This window comes from Argentina anserina, chromosome 5, assembly GCF_933775445.1.
Source record: "Argentina anserina chromosome 5, drPotAnse1.1, whole genome shotgun sequence".
Lineage (NCBI taxonomy): Eukaryota > Viridiplantae > Streptophyta > Magnoliopsida > Rosales > Rosaceae > Argentina > Argentina anserina.
In genome coordinates this window covers 2168964-2188779 of record NC_065876.1, presented here as the reverse complement: position 1 = coordinate 2188779, position 19816 = coordinate 2168964, and the positions used below count along the sequence as shown (strand labels likewise).

General features: G+C 38.8%; 4 protein-coding genes across 4 annotated transcripts; 2 read left to right on the top strand and 2 right to left on the bottom strand.

Moving 5' to 3' along the window:
- The first annotated feature begins 1312 nt into the window (after positions 1-1312).
- LOC126794290 (ninja-family protein 6-like) lies at positions 1313-3899 on the top strand. The gene is made up of 3 exons (XM_050520964.1): positions 1313-1321; positions 1686-1993; positions 3469-3899. Exons 2-3 carry the CDS (start codon positions 1690-1692, stop codon positions 3867-3869), a joined length of 705 nt encoding a protein of 234 aa, XP_050376921.1. The 5' UTR covers positions 1313-1321; positions 1686-1689; the 3' UTR covers positions 3870-3899.
- A 1000-nt stretch (positions 3900-4899) lies between these two features.
- LOC126794282 (glycerophosphodiester phosphodiesterase GDPD6) lies at positions 4900-7747 on the top strand. Its single transcript, XM_050520951.1, has 8 exons — positions 4900-5043; positions 5828-6006; positions 6090-6273; positions 6393-6467; positions 6622-6731; positions 6835-7053; positions 7161-7316; positions 7436-7747. Exons 1-8 carry the CDS (start codon positions 5028-5030, stop codon positions 7670-7672), a joined length of 1176 nt encoding a protein of 391 aa, XP_050376908.1. The 5' UTR covers positions 4900-5027; the 3' UTR covers positions 7673-7747.
- A 361-nt stretch (positions 7748-8108) lies between these two features.
- LOC126794279 (replication protein A 70 kDa DNA-binding subunit B) lies at positions 8109-11569 on the bottom strand. The gene is made up of 12 exons (XM_050520948.1): positions 11407-11569; positions 10899-11045; positions 10639-10809; positions 10364-10541; positions 9986-10256; positions 9798-9900; positions 9578-9702; positions 9397-9475; positions 9174-9318; positions 8877-9037; positions 8661-8781; positions 8109-8588 (listed from the first exon to the last, which is right to left on the bottom strand). Exons 1-12 carry the CDS (start codon positions 11538-11540, stop codon positions 8397-8399), a joined length of 1827 nt encoding a protein of 608 aa, XP_050376905.1. The 5' UTR covers positions 11541-11569; the 3' UTR covers positions 8109-8396.
- A 5917-nt stretch (positions 11570-17486) lies between these two features.
- On the bottom strand, positions 17487-19423 carry LOC126794281 (presenilin-like protein At2g29900). The gene has a single exon (XM_050520950.1). It carries the CDS (start codon positions 19335-19337, stop codon positions 18048-18050), a length of 1290 nt encoding a protein of 429 aa, XP_050376907.1. The 5' UTR covers positions 19338-19423; the 3' UTR covers positions 17487-18047.
- Between the last annotated feature and the right edge of the window lie 393 nt (positions 19424-19816).

Sequence of the window (19816 nt, the reverse complement as noted above, 5' to 3'; positions counted from 1 at the left end):
TTGATATTTGAGTATTTTGGGTCCTAAAAACTTTAACGCCTGCTCTATTGGAAATGATCGACATAGCGTGCATAAATTTATTTCATGCTTACGCAATGGGTGTTCAAAGTTGCTACACTACTGGTTTTTGATCGAGTTTAAAATCCCTTATCAATTAGACTTAAACCACTAAACTAAAGTGGCGAACAAAACCAGCAGAGTAATTAGAGATGGAATGCTCGTAGAAATGAATAATGCAAATCAGAGTTAAACATGAATAACTGAATTTCATAAATAACATTACACCATGATGTAACGAAGTGAACAAAAGTGTGAGCATCCCGGGAATAAAAGTTACTAGCAATCGCTCACATCCAACTGGATGTGGGTGTGGGAAAGTGGGTAGTTTTTACTTGAAAATAGGTGGTTAAAATATGAAAAGAAATAATATTTTTTAATTAATTAATTTAAGTTTTGACCATAACAACCATATTAGTTTGTTTACCAGTGAAAGTAGTAAGTGGAAATATTGAGAAATTCACATTTTGAGATTATGACATCTCCCACATCACTAACCCGATAAGATTAAGCTGGACTCAAGACATGGCAAATGTAAACCATGCACGAAATAACAAAGCAAGCCGAGAAAAATGTGAACTAATTACATCTGTCAAACTCAAAGCAATAATTAACCCGATAAGATTAAACCATTAGAGGAAAGTGAAAGTGGGAAGTAAGGGTATGAAGTATAGTATTTGGTATTTGAATCCGCCCTCGGAAATTACCACGTAGAACAAGCCAAGACAAATGGCCTCCATGCTAGTAACAAGCTTTACAAGTCTCCTCCCACATCCGACACGTGCTTTAACTCTAGGGCAACAGAGCTTGGCCAACAGACTTCTTCTCCAGCCGGAGCAGTTTGAGTTTCAGACTAGCCTCTACGGGTTTCGGCCTCAATCTAAGTGTCGTTTTTCTCCATTGCTAAACCGCCCTCGTGGATCTTGATAATTTACTGCCGAGGCCAAGTAAGTCGAAAGTGGCAGGAACACGGCAAGTTACAGGTGGTGGAAGAAGCTCATTGTCTGCAACTTGGACGAAACAAGTCCTTTTCTCGCACTCTATAGGGCTCCAGTGTCACTGTACCTGCTCTGATAATGTCCACGTGGACTCTTAGATGTGCGTTGTCAATTGTCACATCTAATGCCAATGGAAGAGATTCAGAGAACAAGGAAGAAGAACCTGCGTCCGTTTCTCTTGTGTCACTTCTATTTAATCCCCCAATTGTCTCCTTCAGATGCGTTTGGCTTTGGCTAGCTAGTCTATCACAAGAAGAAGAAACTTTGTGAGAGCTCTATCCTTTCTCTCTATTCTTCTTTCTAGAGATGGCCCTGGTCGGTACCCACGGACTACCTCCGGCCTATCTCTTCCATCTTCCGGCTCTGGATGATGGTTGGGGATATATACCGTGGGCACTTTGTAGGGTCGCTTTTGCCATTTCTTTCAGAAAAAGAGATGGCAAAAGAGAGCAGCCTCCGGTCACCATTAAATCTTCTAGAGGTCGAAAATTATAAAGCTTCGACCTCTCGTTGTTTGATGGGGACGCTTTTGGTCATCGCTAGCTAGTTTCGTTCATTCTCTCCTGTGTGTTAAAAGTGTTTTGTGACCGTGCTGGCTCACATATTTGTGCTCCATGTTTTATGGTACAGGAAAATGGCGGGACAGAATCAGGAGTACGATCTCGGGCTCACACTTGGTGGAATGTACGGACATTCCGATGGGGCCCACGAGGCATGCGCTATGTCGGTGGACGGAGAGGAGAATGCGGCAGCGGCGCCGAGGGCTAGGGCGGCTTCTCTGCCAACGGCTAGGGAGATGGAGATGATGAGGGGGGTGACCGAGGTTCAAATTCTGAGCAGGGTGATGGCAGCAAACTTGAAGCTGACTATTAAGAAGGAGAGGACTAATGGAGCTCCGGCGGCGTCGGCCCGGCTACCTAGACTGGCAGCTACGGGAGGTAAACTTGTTTAATTATATAAATTTAATAATTTTAATCACATGCATGTGCTGATCCGCGAGGTTCACTAAAGAAAATGCATATGAAGCAGAAGTTTGCTAAAGAATAATAGGAAAATACATATGGGTGGTTTTTGAAAAAGGCTGTATGCATGTTTGAATAATTGGATGCCTGGATGATATGGAATCTGTTCGTGTTATGTGGTAAACATATGTGTTGGTTATATGGATTTTTATGTGTCTGTGCGGGCACTTGTGTTCCTGTTAAGTTAAACGCACGGAGTGATAGCTAGGTACACTACAAAAAAGACATATGTATATGCCACAAATACAAAAGTCACAAAAGTATGGATTTGTGGCCTTTAGTGGTGTGGCAATTATGAAAAGATCTCACATTTGAATGCAAATGTGAGAATTTAATTATTATAATAATTAAATTGTGAAATTTGTGACATTTTTTTTATAATAGCCACCAAGGTAAAAGCCACACACATGATGTGTTTTTTGTCCAATTTTTTTGTAGTAGTAAGAGTGGACGCGAGTCACGCGACTGTTTAGTATATATAGAACATGAGCAATGTCTTTAGTAGGATAACATGATATAAAACCCAAATTATTTTTAAAAGAGCTAAGAATTATTCATGCATGGGGAAGTATTTTAGGGTATGTAATTAATTTGATTTAGTAGTATATTCGATTTTGTGACGAAAAGTGTAATGTCGGCCGGGGATACGAAGATTGCATGGGAGATCGAGCTTTTGGGGCCACTCGAGAACTTGGGGCCTCATCAACGGTGACGAGAGTGATGATTGGGTGTTAGCAATACAAATACTACAGTTATCTGACATAAATTCGATAGATTTCTTGATCGTTATCGAAGGAAAAGAAAAATAGATTCGTTATTCAATTGCATATTGACAAATGTTAATAGAAAGGTCTTGGATATCTGATTTATCGAGTATCAACCAATGTTAGGAAAATGGTCTAATAAACAAATTCATTAGCGTATCAAAAAATTTAATCAAGAAAAAATCTATATCTGACAAATGTATCGACAAATTAGGGAAATGTCTGCATAAGCCAATTGTTTACTGTTTACCTAGGTTTTCACAAATGTTTCTTCTCTAGGTTTTCTGGTTTACCGTTTACCTGATCCATTTCCATTCTGGTAAGCCAATTGCAGGTATCTCATTGATGTTTATATATATGCTTGTGGAAATTAGTATTAATCACAAGGATCAGAACTCCTTTTAACTTCTATTTGCCGCCACATATTTCAACCATAAACTCCCACAACATTCATGTATATTTTTAATATTCACTAGAATTTTACAATTCCTTATAGTCTTGAAATCCCTGCTCAATAAGACAGGTAAAAGTATTTGTGCACCTTTGCTTTGACATGGTCATACACATGCATTCAACTATGTTCTACATAATTTCTCTGAGCTTTGAATTAATAAGAGTTACTTGCAGGATCGGGACGCTTAGCTGCAACAAGCAGCGCAGTCAGTGCTGAGCTTATGTCTACACAAGGGAGCTACAACAACCCTGTAGTAACCAGTTCAAAGATGCTCAACACAAAGAAAGTGAAGGCTGATGACCCTCAGAAGGATCCAGCAAAGAGGGCTAGAATCTATAATCGTCATGTTACAAGGCCAGTTAGGAGTTATAGGATCCCTAGAATGCCTCATGTGAAAACCATTGGTGCTGATGGGAAGCGAGTGGATGGCTTTCTGTACAAGTATCTTAGAGGAAAAGTAAGAATTGTCTGTGTTTGTCATGGTCTGTTCCAGTCTCCAGCCGAATTTGTCAAGCACGCTGGCGGCAATGTGGTGGGAAATCCGTTGAAGCAAATCACAGTTTCGCACCTCTAAATTTCTAGGTCTTTGGTGGTGGCGATGCAGTCAGCCACTGTGGTACGTTAAGAAATGAACCTCCTGAGTTTCTCAGTACCTTATCGCTTGTAGTCCATCATTATGAATGGAACTTGGCTAAATAAGTAATTGTCTGTGTTTGGAGGGCATAGACTATAACTTGTTTAAATATTTTTATTGCTGTTTCAATCTAGTTTCGCATATGGTAGTTGTATGATTTGGGTTATCTGTATCAAGCCTAAGCCAGGCTCAATCTGCTCTTATTATCCTAAATTCGTGTCTGGGACGGCAAATTTTTTTTTTTTTAAGGTTCTGTAAAAGAACTTCAAAGACCTTCAAGCCCTCTTTTCTTTTTGCCCTTTTTTCTGTTAGAAAAGGAGTCCGTAAAGGCATCAACACACAATAATAGCAACTGATTGTTATGGGCATATCAAATCATTGAGGCCTTGAAGAGACTTCAATGTCAACAAGATAAGCATAAATCGCATAAGATAGGAAAGAATCGAATTATCTCAACTCTTAAAGAAGCAACTCGCTTTTATGCCATACTTTCACAACTAATATAATAATATAAATTCATAATATTGACGATAGTTAACAAATTACTGAACCCACAATTATCAACTATCAAGTGATATAAAACTCGCAAGAGATGTCTTGTTAGTTTTTGAGAAGTTACAAACTCTAATGGCTTCTAAGCTCTTTCTTGTATTAATTTATTCAAAAAAAAATTTGTCGCACACCTCTATAATACTTATTTCATATCCATATTATGAAAGATACCTCAAATGTTTCACACTCTTCTCTTCTAATCCAAAAACTAGAATATATCAATGGACTTCCACAATTGCCAAGGTGCAAACAACCATCCAGTCAATGCCAACTAGTTTTGGTACGTCAACGGTCCTCTACACAATAGATCACAATCAGGACCCTACAAGTGTCCGATCAAATATGGCTATATCTATTCGTGGAATATTCCTTGGTTTAACAGCTAGATCCATGGCGCTAATACTCAGGTCTCCGTTATTATAAAGAACTCTCCCACACACGAATCTAGCCAACCTTAGAATACCACATTGCATCTCCCAGAGCGCACGCTTTTGTGATCATTTCAGAGGAACCCAGCACACTGGGAGAAGCTGGGCCTAAAACTCCATGGCTTCATCTCACTGTAAGTGTTAAACTTGACCCCAAGATAGTGATGGATCATGGATTGCATGTATTCAAATCTTGTTCATGTTGTTTGTGAGTTACTGATTACTGGGTTGTTGTCAGTTTTGTTTAAAATTTGATCTTGAGTTGGTGGTGTGGTGATGAAGTTTGAGCTTCTAATTTGTTGTTGTAGTTGGTGTCAGTTTTTTGAATGATTTTATGTGAATGGTAACTGGGTTTTCTCAGTTTTGTACAAAGGTTCGATCTTTTTTGGTGGTATAGTGATGCATTTTGTGGTTTTAAGTCTTGTTCTTGTTGGTGCTGCAAGTTTTTCAATGTTTGTGTGTAAATTATATCTGGGTTTATTCAGTTTTATGGAAAATTTTGATCCTTTCTGGGAGTTGATGTTTTTCCTTTAAAAATTTGCTTATCTAGATTTGTTTGATTTGTTTTAAGCTGGCATGGACCATAAAAACAGCTTAAATCAGTAAATTGGGTTCTTGAAGAGGATATGAATCTTGGCATTTTAGAAAATTCGTTTTAGTGGGAAAATGCCTTTATTATTTCTTTCTTACTTTAGCAGAATGATAACCTGTGTGTTTGATCTAAATTTGTGCCTTTTATTATATTTGCTGCAAGTAAGAAATTTGGTGGAATGAAACAATTGGTTTGCTAAATGTGGGATGCAATATGTCTATATTTTCCAATGTTATGAAATAAACATTATGAGCATTTTTGTATCCATTTATGTGGAGCACTTAAAGGTATCGAGAGTTTAATTCCGGTGCTTATGGATATGACAGGCTTTATTCCTTTTGTATTTTTACTACTCCTTGTTGGGTGTTCCGGAAGACCATTATATCCACTTCCAAGTAAAGAGGCAAATGGATATAGACAGCCTCTACAAACTTCTAGACCATACAACATTGCACATCGAGGATCAAATGGAGAGATTCCTGAAGCAACTGCTGCTGCATACATGGTAGTTATTCAAAAAATAGTTTTCGACCTGATTAAAGACATTTCTTGATGTAATTAATTAACTAAAACATGACATTTTTGCAGAGAGCTATTGAAGAGGGTGCAGACTTCATTGAAACAGATATTCTGTCTTCTAAAGATGGTGTTCTTATATGCTTTCATGATGTGACCCTCGATGATACGACTGATATTGCACAGCATAAGGAATTTGCAGATCGCAAACGGACCTATGTGGTTCAAGGGGCCAACACCACTGGTTTCTTTTCTGGTATGAAAGCCCTTCTGCTTATGAAACTTGTCGCATTGTTACAGTAGCTGAAGATTTGATGATTTTAATCTTATTGCCATTTAACCGAGGATAATAAATATCATTTTAATGATATGCAGTTGATTTTACACTTAAAGAACTGAAGACGTTACGAGTGAAGCAGAGATACCCATTTCGTGATCAACAATATAACGGTTAGTTATATTTCAATTAAATAACAATGATCATTAGAAACAAAATTTTGGACTTCAGAATCAATCATAGTGATCATTATACAAAATATTTGCAAAATACTATTTTGATATTTTGTACTGCTTACTGAACATAAATCTATTCTCCTGGTATCAGGAAAGTTTCCAATTATTACTTTTGAGGAGTTTATTTCAATCGCACTGGACGCACCCAGAGTTGTTGGCATATACCCGGAGATTAAGAATCCTGTATTGATCAACCAACATGTGAGTACCCTGAAAGCTGCACCCAAGAATAGATGCGCCTATCTTAATACTTAGTGTTATGCCTTGTTTAAACACACTTGGCTAATACCCAATTTAATGACAGGTAAAGTGGTCGAATGGTAAGAGATTCGAGGACAAGTTTGTGGAGACACTAAAAATGTACGGATATAAGGGTTCATATATGTCAAAAGATTGGCTGAAACAACCTGCATTTATTCAGTCATTTGCTCCAACTTCACTGGTGTATGTATCAAATCTGACAGACTTGCCCAAGATCTTTTTGATTGATGATATTTCAGTTCCCACTCAAGATACTAATCAGGTTCGAGTTCTTCCTAGTGTGTTCAACTAGGATAAACTATTTATTAAATTGTTTAACTGTAATTCTTGCAATTCGTTACCAACTTTCATAAAATTGATGACGTGCAGTCGTATTGGGAAATTACTTCAGACAGCTACCTTAGCTACATCAAGGAGTATGTGGTAGGCATTGGACCTTGGAAAGATACTGTGGTTCCTGTAGTAAATAATTATTTGCAAACACCTACAGATCTGGTCTCCAGGGCTCATGCACTTAACCTACAGGTAGAGTTTCATCTACATTTATGTTTCTTTTTGGGTAACGTGTTTCATCTACGTTTATGTTTCTTTTCGGGTAACGTGGTCACTTCCGAGTTCTGAATTGTTCTTGAATTCCAATTTAGGTACACCCATATACATTCCGGAACGAGAACTCTTTCCTGCATTTTGACTTTCATGAAGATATGTTTCAAGAGTATGAATACTGGATTCATGAGATAGGTGTTGATGGACTCTTTACAGACTTCACAGGCAGCCTGCATAATTATCAAGAATGGACCTCTAATCAAAGTAATAACAATAATGAATCAAAGCTATTGCATCAAATAGCATTGCTGGTCTCTTCGTATTCAAAGACATGAGACAGTACATTTGTGTATCAATTTATCTTGTAATGAAGTTAAGATTTCGAGTTCTATTAGATTACCAGTACAGTTTATATTTTCTCCATCAGTCTTCGCCAAGCCATGATATAAAAGCCGAGTGTAATTGTCCATTTCACTTTTGAGTTTTGAAATCAAATAATGTTAATCCAATGAGTGAACAACCTTGAGATTATGCCAGAAGAACATGCAAGGAAGATATTTCATGCAATGAACAAGAGGACTCCAATCTAAAAGTATTACATCAATGGCGGAAAGTAATATAACTCGCAGTTTGCGCGAGTGAATCTTCTTTCGACTGTTTTCTATTAACTCAAGTTCTTCAAGTCAATGTTAGTAATATCTCTGCTGCATTCCATTATCGCGCATGAAGACATTACAGAAAGGATATGAATTAGAAGCTAGAGAAAAATAACCTTTTTACAAGTCGATCTGAAAAGGCAATATATAATGACTTTTATATAAATAGATAAGGTTTTACTTTTAGTACAATTTCTAGAATTCAACAAGGACATCTGTACTGGTCTAAGGAAAAAGTCATGCATGACAACTGCTCTTCTCCAAGATTAACAAAAGTAGCCACTAGCCAGTAACTTGAAGGCAGGGAGTCCAGAAGGGACTTGCCCGTAATCCTCATCTTGTCCTCCATAGGCTCTAGAACCAGTGTCCTTTTAAAATAGAGCAGTGACAGTCTAAAAGATTTTTAAGAAGCTTTCATCTTCGATATCTCTTCCAGCAAGAAATTTGATTCAGCAGCAAAATCAAGTGGGGCAACTGCCCTGGCAGTTACCCTTTGCCTCTTCTCGCTATTGTATTCATTCTGTGTAACACTGACCCGGAAAAGATGAGGAACCCAAGTAGCTTGCTTTAACTTCAGCTGGTACTCATTGTCCTCCTGGAAAATGAGAACTTTAGATGAGTAATCAGCTTTAATTTTCAAAATATGAAATCATGTGCAATCATATACCTCTGATCTTAATTTGTCCAGCTCGTCTGCAGAGCACCCAATAATCTTTTCTGCTTCATTATTGAACATTGAAAGATATACATCACTAATTGCATCCATAGCTCTTGCAAGTAATATGTACCTGGAAAGAGAATCAAGATAAAATCAGAACTGTAAGACACCAACTCAACCAATAGCATCTATATGATAAATTGTCAAACCCAAATTCTGTCTTACCTTAGCTTGCATTCTTCAGCATTTTTCTGGCACCCTTCACACCAATAACCACCCTCCACACCTTCAGTCACCTTTTTGTTGCACTCTTTGCAAGCCCGGTACCAGAGAGTCTGATCAGGCTTGATGGAGCTTATACAAGCTTTAACACTGAAAAACACAGGCTGCACAAGAAAATCAACAAGACCGCAAATCAGTAAGGCCGCCATCATAAATTGCTAAGAGATTTTGAGTTCTTTGAAAGTGTTAAGGTTAAGTGGCCATTTTCATAAAAGTTCACATTAAGGGAACTAAAATTACCTTGTCCTCACCCAAGTATGGGTTTTCTTTTAAATGAGACAGGGAGATTCTATCAGAGTACATGGACCATGCTCCACTATTGGCTGATGGGCTCATACCAGAGCCAACAGGTGCCATTGGAACCTCTTTACCTTCAGATTCATACCTGTCAAATCAAACAATTATAATAGATACCACATACATAAGAAAAGAGAAGGTAATAGTCTGCCGTGCAACAACTTACCAGGATTTCAACCTCTTTGCTTCAGGTAAATCTGGATTCACCAATACTGAGCTCCTAGACAGTGTAGACAAGGATACACCTACAACAATTTGCACAAAATTCTTTTAAAATTAGGAATTCTTATTTATTTCTTTGGAATTTGTAACATTTCAAAGCTATTATGACAAAACTTTGAGGCTACCTTGATAGTCTCCAACTTTAAGGGATTTGATAGCGACTACAGGAGATTGATCAGCAATGTCCAGCAATTCTTGGCCAACACCAGTTGCAAGATCATTCCATAAAGAAACCACAACCATTTTTTTCCTGCAGTTTAGATACCAGTGGTTTGTCAGTCCAAAAGAAAAGGATCACCACATGTTTTGATGATATACATAGAATTGTAGCAGTAGCAGACTTACGACTCATCAGCAATGGTAATGTCACGCTTTGGGATATTCTCATTGTTGCTCTTTCTACGAATACTCATTGTAGGAGACACATTTGTTACAACTCCAATAACATCTGAAACATAAGGCAACAGTTTATCACAAGGGATCTATAAAACCACACAACTAAAGGACAAAAGGATAGGTGAAGAGCTACTTACCCACAAGCACCTTGCTGTTAACATGAGGGCCCAACATGTCAATTGGGACAAAATCAAATTTTGTTTCAGGAACAAAAGCTTCTTCATTGATGACTTCATCCACCTCTGAATTCTCATTTAAAGTCATTTCATAATCATTTTTTACTGTCATAAACTTCTTGTTAGCCACCTTTAGAAACCCCTTTGAAACATAATAAACCTTCCCAAGTTGAAACTTTTCATATAACTTCTTTGCAGCTTCATTGAACATTGTAGCTTGAATCTCAGTTCCCTAGAACAGATTGCACAAATTTAAACACAAGTTAGACTCACTAAGCCACATATATAACTGAGCATTGGAACAACATATAAACAAAATCCAACTAGTCTTTTGCTTACATCTTCATCTGTTAACTCCACATTGAAGACACAGCCTTCACCTCTAGCGTTCGTGTAAGTACGTAAATTTCCCTTGTTTGTAACACGAACCTTTATGGTCCAATTTCCTTGGTAAGGATTCAAGGAAACAATAGGATGAACCCTTCTGGTCATGGCCATTCGTGCTGACGGGGCCATACTGAATCAAATCACATCAAATGCAAACAGTCAATACAATCAAATGCATCACTGAGAAACTACAATTAGGGCATATTGATAACAGACTAGACACCTACTTTACACTCTGCTCGTGCATAATCTGAGCAGCTGATTTGGTCACCATCTCTTGCTTGGGCTTCAATATAATCCCAACCGGTTCTACTTTCACCTCATCTTTACTTCCCTCACTTTTAATCTCCGCCTCAAGCGCAGGTGAAACCATCTCACATTTCGTCACAATCATATATCTGAAACAAAAAACCAATCCAAATATCAACATCCGAAACCCAAATACGTCAACAGACATAAACCGCAATAAACAAAAGTAACTGCTTACTTAGCAGACTTGTTTGGGATGTCATTTACAGTGTAGTCTAGAACACGAATGAGGCCGAGGTTCTGAATATCACCAGAGATCACCGTTGAACTCAGCTCTGAGTTGAACACCCCATTTAGCCTCATCTTTCCATCACTAGCAGTAAACCTACACAACCAAATTACAATCAATTCAATTAGGGTTTGAGCTCCATAACCTAATTTCACAACCTGGATCTAGTACTTCAGAGCTTCAATAGCAGCAGATCTAACATATAGGAACCGTAATTCAAAAGCCAACTCAAAACCCTAGAAGCAACATCATTAACAAAATAAAAAAAAAAATAGATCTTTAACCGAAACAGAACAAAAACACAAAAACCCAACAATACCCATGAACAATTGAATCATTTCCACAGCAAAACTCTGGGAAAACACACAGTTACAAACCTAGGGTTAAATCCCAGCAGACCCAAAACCCCTAATCAGATTCACAAAATTGAATGATGGGCGATAAAGACGAGGCTTACTTATAACGGTTGCCAATTGTTTTGAGATCGAGGACCTGGACCACGATCTCCGGGATCGGATTGGACCCGTCCGGCGATGGGTTGGCCAACAAGGTTGGAATCGCATCTGGGGTTGGTCCTAGCTGCTTGGCCATTTCTAATCTTTCTCTCTCTAAAGCTTAAGGGTGAGATTTGGAGTCAAATTGAAATGAGAGACTGCGAATGGGTTGGGAGGGTTTTTGTATATTAGGGTTTTGGGCGGGACATTTTGAATTTGTTTCCCGCAAAATTAATTCCGGCGCCAAGTAAACCCCGCCCGCTGAAAATTGCCATATGTTTTTACGTCTTTGTCCTTGTGTTGTTTCTTTTTCACGGTTTCACCACACAAGCCCAGACTGTAATTTACGCTTTTTAATTTTTATTGTGGACATTTCTCCGGTTATTCCATGTTATAGAAGATCTACAAAAGAAGTTATGTTACACTGGCGGCAAATGCAAAAAGCATAAACGGGAGGCAAAACCTTTGCCTATCGTCATTGACTTTTGCCTCTTGAGATGCATTTGCTCTTATATGTCTCGGAGTGTTAAGACAAAGTCGCAAAACATATATTACTAGGAATAGCGATCATTAATGAAAATATACTAAGTCCGAAATCAAGATAATGTTGTGCTCTATTGTACTTTCTCGAAAAGGAAAATAAAAAATTGTTGCTCTATTGTACTGGACTTCATTTGCCAATAGATTGAGTTACATTCGAAATGTGGTTGGGAAGGATAAGACGCAAAGGAGGGGATCGTGAATTCGTGATGGTTAGAGAGGTTGCTATTCGTCCCCCTAATGGTATAATGTACTGAAAATGCATATAAGATTATCGAGCAGCACCCGCAGGTAGCCAGGTACCCAAGTGCACAAAATTTACTAGGATTAACAGAGGACAGTGACATAAGGAATGTTTTGCATTGTCATGGATTGAGTATTTACATTCCTAAACGTGTCATGGACTTTCTTGTTACCTAGCTATTGTTACTGAAAAAGAAAACATATAAACATCAAATAACATTGTGTGATATCTAAAAGAAAAGAAAGAAGCTACAAGACTAGAACTTTGTACGAGGTATTTTCGATTCCTTTGTTTCGTTGTTAACATAAAATTTTGGCAGATGGAATTGCGCCACTACCCTCGACAATAAATCTCAATTCCAGCATGAGCAACAAGAGAAGCAAGATAGCCATCTGTGCTTAACCGTGGCAAGGACTGATTTCGGGGCCTGGGATGCTGCATTCGGTGTACTGCTTTCTTTAGGTGTCTGTGGCCGTGACCCTTGCTCTCCTGGTGATGAAGTTTGCTTTTGCTGTGGTTGCCCTGGTGGTGAATGGTGCTTCTGCTTCCCTAGTCCATCTATCTTCAGTGAACCGCTTCTATCATCACTCCCTGCCAATCTTCATATATAAATAACACATTCAGCTTTTGCTCAACATTATGGAAATATGCACAAATTAAACAATTGAAAAGCAACCTTATTGATCTTGTCAATGGTTGACCTATGTATGCTACTGTTAAGGATGAGCAGAAGCAAATGCTACCACACTACTTCGATCAGATTATTCTAATATGTGTCAACAATTATGACACTGAAGGATGCAAATTAAACTATTTACTCAATGTATAAGTTTTCCTAACTGTGGCAGGAAAGTATGGAAAACCTGCTACTTACATTGGAAATGCAAATGATTTAGTACTTCCATTGGAAGCATGAGAAAGGTTAGATGGACTATTAAACTTGTTGTCAGTGAGGGATGGACTGACTGAATGATTTTGGACGCGGGGCGATGGGAGACCTTTATCTGCCGGAGATGATGGACTTCGTCTGCTATTATTTTCCCCTTGTAATGTTATACTTGCTTTGTTATCATTTTCGGCACATTCCATTATGACCTCTCTCATAGTTTCCACGGCTTTTGCTTCAGTTACTTTCCCGCATGGTCCATCAGCCAAACTGCCACCATTTTGGGAAATCTCAACTTGTTTATCTGGAGGCTGGTTGCTCGAAAAGTCTATATATTGACCAGACATGTTCAGCTCCCCGGGCAAACCCAACTCGCCAGATTTACTTAAGTAGGAAAACTGTTCTCTGGTGAAACTCATGTTACCCATCTGAATGCTGAATAGGGATTCATTCGAGGCAGCACTCCATTCCATTGGGGCTGTGGATGGTTTCCTAGCAAAGACATAGTCCGGGATCCTGTACCCGGAGGCACTAGCAGCAGGGTCACTAGGCCGCTCCATCACCTGCGTAGGAGGAGATTGTATTGCTGGATCATCGCCCAAGCTCAAGTCACCGCTAGCGCTATTAGGCTGCTCATCCGTCCTAGGTGTAGAGCTGCCTAGAAAATCCTCATCGGTGTAGCTTGTACTTAAAAAAGAGCCTGTAGGTGATGGATTGGTTGCAAATACATTTTCTGACGTTGCTACACCACTGCCCATATGAACTTCCAAAGGGCCAGCAGTACTTGCAGGGGTCTCGGCACTTAAGCCTTTTCGTGTTGATGCAATGTCACCAGGACCTGTAAGTGTCTGATCTAATCTGTGATCAGTATTCCCTATGCTTTTGTTTTCAGGGGCTGCTTGAAAATGGTCTATAGATGATAATGGGGAGTGGGAGGGGCTTGACCTTATTCCCTCATTCGCAGATTCCATAACTTAAAAATCTCTTGATCTCTAGCTCCGATGGTCCAAAACCATCGGATTTCTGTAAAGTAAAATAAAATGCACAAACATTAGAAGCCAATCCATCCGCATTGCAAAAATTCAAATGCAAGCACATCGACTAAAGTTACATCTATGCAGCTTAGCTTACACAATGACTACAATTTATAAGAACCCTGATATTATTTACCATCTATATGATAGAAAAGAGTAGAGTAGACATAACAATCAAACAGAGAGAGGAGTTATATGTTCTTCGTTAAGAGAACATTTTCAAACTGTAATGTCATTGAATCATTGAGAATTTAAACAAACAAATTCATTCATTCATTTGAGAACAGAAAGCAGACTACATTCATACATGTCTACAACGCAACACTTAATTTCCTAAACAAAAAAGGGTTCTCTCCTTGCATGAGAAACATAAAGTAATTAATGAATCCATGTTTTGAAGAAAATAATTAGAGATTGAGGTGAAACCAGAATCCAGTAAATAGTGCGTTAATGAAACTTACATGCAAAACAAATGCCAATTACCAACACTCCTCCTCGAAAGATAGATTTAGAAGAGACTGCCAATCTCCAGCCTTGAAAATCAAAATGATCACAGTGATGATGGCCTGAGAATCAGCAGTCTCGGCTTTGCGTGACGCCGATTAACCGCCTATGGAGGAGTAATAGCTAAAACTGAAAATTGGAACAGAAACCAGTTCCAGAACAAAAAAGAAAAAATATCAAAAATGAAATGGTGCAATGGGGAGAGAGGTAAAAGTGGAGGAGGTTAGAAGGCCTTGCATAGCCATAGGCATTGCTTTCTCTATCATTGGATCTGTTCCATATAACAACCAACTCTGCGCGTCTGCCATCCTAACTAATTACTATATCTCTGGCTGTCTTTGCCCTTTTTGTCTCTGTGGCATGTACAGTTCTATATATGAAACTCGTTTTGACTCATCTCCAAAATTATTTACGTGTTCTAAATGCTTGTTTTAGTAGTCAATTTGAAATCAAGATTTGTAAAACAAGTTCGGATAGAGATCATATTCCATTATTAGATTTGACAACCATGCAAATATAGAAGATTTCTGAAATTTCATGACACCTCGTTATAGACTTTCTTAGAGGAATAAGTAGTGTAACAGAATTAACCTCACTAGCTAGCTTGGTCTGAGCACCTCATGTATCAAAGTATGGTATTTCGAATTTAGCCGTTGCTTAACTTGTGCAGATTGAGATTGTTATGTCAATTTCTAGCTGAGTGCCCTAGCATGTTGGTTTTCAAGAAAGAAACTCTACTGAAATTGTCAAACCCAACAAGATATGTAAGGTTCATGTTGATACCGAAGCACTCTCAAATTTTACATACAAAATGAAATTTCGCATAAAATGTGCTACCATTCCCTCAATATATAAATAAAAGGAGTGCATGAACAATGTAATACACCAACAGAGAAAGTAAGTAGGTTTATGAATAAGGCATCTAATTAAACTCATACTCACACAACATTTTATTTCATGCTAATTGACAGAAAAATACAACTATAAAGGATTAGTATCCCTACAACAAAGCACGTCAGACTATCCTAATTTAAGTTTTAATTATTATTCTAAATTATTAACAATAGCATATTCCCTGATAAAGAATCAGCAACATTTAAGTAAATTCTGAGTCAAAATATAGAAAGTGGGAAACCACATATCGATCTGAAGTACAAAATTTTGGAAAGCAAAAAGAAATCTCGTTTCATTAAGAACGAAAATTATGTTAGCCCAAAATTGAACTCATTGATTACAGTTTTCACAATCTTAGCTAGGCATCTTCAGGTTCATCTTTCCTTGACGTTTTCTAGCCTAACATCACACTTGTTCAGCATGGCTGATCAAAAATCTCTTTCCCCAATGACCAAAGAAGAAGAACAAGAAGAAGCAGGGAAGGAGTTGGTAAATCACCATGTACTTGCACCTAGGCAAATCATAAGGAATTGCTTAACGGATGCCTTGAAGAAAACTCTGATGGATTTAGAGTCTCAATTGTCTGCTATTGTTGCAATCCCTCAAAGCAATGCACAAGCACTGGTCGAGTTTGATAAACGGCTCAAAAAGACCGAGGAAAAATTTCTTCACTGGGAGTCGAAGGAAGTGATGATATGGGGATTCTAGTCCGGTGGAAGCTTCCAAGTATTTGAAAGGCATTGAAGAGATACATAACCTGATAGAAACTATCGGAGGCTTGTCTGATGATGAGTATGGTAAGCACAAGAAGGACCTACTTTACAGGGCAAACAGTGTGTTGCAGGTGGCAATGTCAAGGCTTGAATATGAGCTAATCCAAATTCTTCTTCAGTATAAGCAATGCATCGATCCAGGTCACATGTCTTTTTCGTTTGTTTGGAGCTGATCAAATAGTAAGAGATGAGTTCTCATTTGTTTTGATTGATGAAGGATCGAGTGAGGTATCTTCGGAGATAAATAGTAATAGCAATGAGTCTGAGGATTATGTGGTGGCTTTGGTGCATCCACTTGGAGTTCCTCATCTTAAATCCATTGCAAATGTTATGTTTGCTTCAAATTATGGGGATGAGTTTTGCCAAACTTTTGTTAACACGAGAAAATAAGCCTTTAATGAGTACCTGTTAGATGTTCTTGGTTGGCAGAAGGTCACCATTGAAGATGCGAACAAGATGGAGTGGACAAGCTTGAACTCGGAGATCAAGAAATGGAATTGGATGATGAAGATTGTTGTGCGGGTGTATCTTGCTAGTGAGAAGCATCTATATGAAAAGGTTTTAGGGAAGCTTGGATCTTTTAGCTCGTTTTGCTTTCTTGAAACAACAATGGGTATAATGGGGTGCCTCTTGAATTTTGGTGTGGCCATAGCCATTGGTCCTCGCAGTCCAGAGAAATTATTTTCATTTCTTGACATGTATGATGTTCTGGAGAATCTTCGTAATCCCATAGATACTTTGTTCTCAGAATATGTTGGATATGTCATAAGAAACCAATTCCATGACATTGTAAAGAGCTTGGGAGATTTGGCAAAGACGACATTTGTGGACTTTGGGAATGTTATTGCTTCCAACACATCATCCTATCACTCGCTATGTCATGAATTTCACCAAAACTATCACGAACTCCAGTGATACACTTAACTTGCTTCTCAAAGATCAACAAATACAAGGTTCAGCAAGTGAAATTGAGTTTGAAGATAAGAATGGCATTTCCTCTTCAATGCTGTCTCCAACATCTCTCCATGTTATGCCAATTATAGGTATTCTGAAATCAAATCTAGAGAACAGATCCAAATTATACAATGATGAGGCTTTACAACATATTTTCATGATGAACAATCTTCATTACAAATGTATCCATACACCAAGGGAAATTGTATACCCAAACCTACTGATTAATACAAACAAGTCGTTCTTGATTGTGATATACTATAACCTGGAGTAAAGAATTATAAACACAAGGCCTAGATGAAGATATATCTACGTTTACAATTGAAAAAATCACCAAGCTTTTGCCAAGTATACATAAGATGGACACATAGACAATGAATACATTATGAAGCTAGCTGAAAGTAATCAATTTTCGGAAAGGGCACCGCGTTTGGTAGTGAATCACCAGCAACAACAGCCCTTACAAGTTACAACTATCTATCAGAGTAAGGACATACCTCTGGAGTGAGTCTGGACCCGGATTAGAACATTGATAATGTGCATAGTGACCATATACCAAACCCGGCATCTCATTATTTCTTTGACGCCTAAGAATGAAGAGCTAGAAACCAAAATCTAACGGATCCAAACCAACTTTACTAAACATTGTAGATTCTGAACATGCAACCACTGTGTAGCAAAACATAGAGTGGCGCAACAAATCAATTCTATTGTACAACATACTCTGATGCTTTCTGCAGCTGCTCGTTAAGCTTCTACAATCCAATCCATATATCTAAAACATGATGAGATTCAACGAACACTGTACAACAAAAACTTCAAGAAGGAACCGGGTCAGTACATAAAACAGTACCCCGAGCATTATTGATACAGGAAGTGCTGGCAAAGCTTTCTGATACAAAGCCAGCAGTATCAGAGTAACTCCCAAACCACCTATAATCGCGAGATAGCAAGCATACAGAGTCATAAAATCATACATTGCCGCTCTCCCAACTAAAACACTATAGAATATGAAGTCTCCCAATCCCAACTTGATTGAACCAGAAGATCCCAAGCCAATACCCTCCAGCAACATACTATCACCCAACACAGCATCGTCCTGTCCATGCTGCTGAACACTTGTTATCTGCTCTAGTAACGGCGCAGATAGCTCTTGACCCCTATCCAGAACCATCCCCTCTTCAACTCTAACCAAACTCGAATCATTCCTGTTACCAAATTCCACATTAGTACTCACATTAGAGCTCAATCCAGAACTTCCATTCTCGCCTAAACCAGGACCAACATTCTCATGACTCTCACTCTCATTCCTCCTATCTCTCCAAACCCTCCTCTGAACCACACCTCCCCTCGGATCCTGAGAAGCCACCACAGGCCGTGCCTCATAAACCAAAGCCGGAATTTCTTCGTCTCTCGAAATTGCAAGCTCCACCAACAACCTCAGTGGCCCAACAGGCAACAAAACCGCCGCGAGATCATACAATGCCATTGCCACCAACAACACCCAAGTAGTCCATTCGGGCAACAACGTAAACCAATACGCAACAAGCATCCCAATCACAACCAAATAACCTTGTGTCACAAGTATCGCCATTTTCGACATGAACACAGCCAACACACCCACAACAGCAAAATTAAACAAGACCACCAAAAACGTGACGCAATCAATCGGAACACTAAAATCTTGTATCAAAAACAAAGCAATCTCGCCGCCCATAAAACCCAACACAACAAACGAAGAGAAGCCCATGTAGGCTCTTAAGAACTTAGTACATCTGAAATAGAACAGGAGAACCAAAACAAATGTGACAAGAGTGACAACAGCCACAAACACAAGAGAGTTCAAAAGGGCACCTACGAACTTGTCCCAGGTGGAGTCCGAGGTTGTCTCGGTGTAAGCAATGGTGGCGATGGAATTGACGGTGACGGTTGAAGATGCATCGGAGCTTAAAACTGAGACGAGGATGACCACGAGCAACATGCAGATGGAGACCGGGGTTATGATTCTGACGAGTTCCTCGCCGAGAGTTTCGAGAATGCTTGTGGGTCTTGGGTTTTGGGCCATTGGGTGGTCGGGAATTGATCCACGGCTGATCGGAGTTTGGGATTTGGTCGGGGATTTCAGAGTTGCGAGAGCCAAGTGTTCAACGGTTTCGGTGGTTTGACCGTTTTCTAGGCTAATAGCTCTCGGGTGATTTTATGTGAAGAAAGTCACAAAACGAATTTATGAGGAACATTCACAGCGAACTTTATTCACAAACATTATTTATGTGAAAAGTTCGCTGCGAATTGTTTCAGCAAAAATATTTTAGGAGGAAAGTTCGCAGCGAAATTTCGTCACAACAATATTTTATGAGGAAATTTCACAGCGAACTTCCTTAGAAAACTATTTTATGAGGAACATTCGCTGCGAACATTTTTAACAAAACACCTTACTGCTCTGATCCAACGGCCTCTGGGAATCAAAACAATATAGACGGCTTACAGTCCTCCACATGACCAAGAGCCCCGGTCTGATTTCTCTACATAAACCTCTGCAATGAG

Coding starts and splice junctions, on each gene's coding strand:
- LOC126794290 (XM_050520964.1), top strand. CDS start 1,690: ATGGCGGGACAGAATCAGGAGTACGATCTCGGGCTCACACTTGGTGGA. Junction 1,994..3,468: donor TAGACTGGCAGCTACGGGAG/GTAAACTTGTTT, acceptor AGTTACTTGCAG/GATCGGGACGCTTAGCTGCA.
- LOC126794282 (XM_050520951.1), top strand. Junction 6,007..6,089: donor CAACTGCTGCTGCATACATG/GTAGTTATTCAA, acceptor ACATTTTTGCAG/AGAGCTATTGAAGAGGGTGC. Junction 7,054..7,160: donor CCACTCAAGATACTAATCAG/GTTCGAGTTCTT, acceptor GATGACGTGCAG/TCGTATTGGGAAATTACTTC.
- LOC126794279 (XM_050520948.1), bottom strand. CDS start 11,540: ATGGCCAAGCAGCTAGGACCAACCCCAGATGCGATTCCAACCTTGTTG. Junction 9,476..9,577: donor TAAAGTTGGAGACTATCAAG/GTAGCCTCAAAG, acceptor AAATTGTTGTAG/GTGTATCCTTGTCTACACTG. Junction 9,038..9,173: donor CATACTTGGGTGAGGACAAG/GTAATTTTAGTT, acceptor TTTCTTGTGCAG/CCTGTGTTTTTCAGTGTTAA.
- LOC126794281 (XM_050520950.1), bottom strand. CDS start 19,337: ATGGCCCAAAACCCAAGACCCACAAGCATTCTCGAAACTCTCGGCGAG.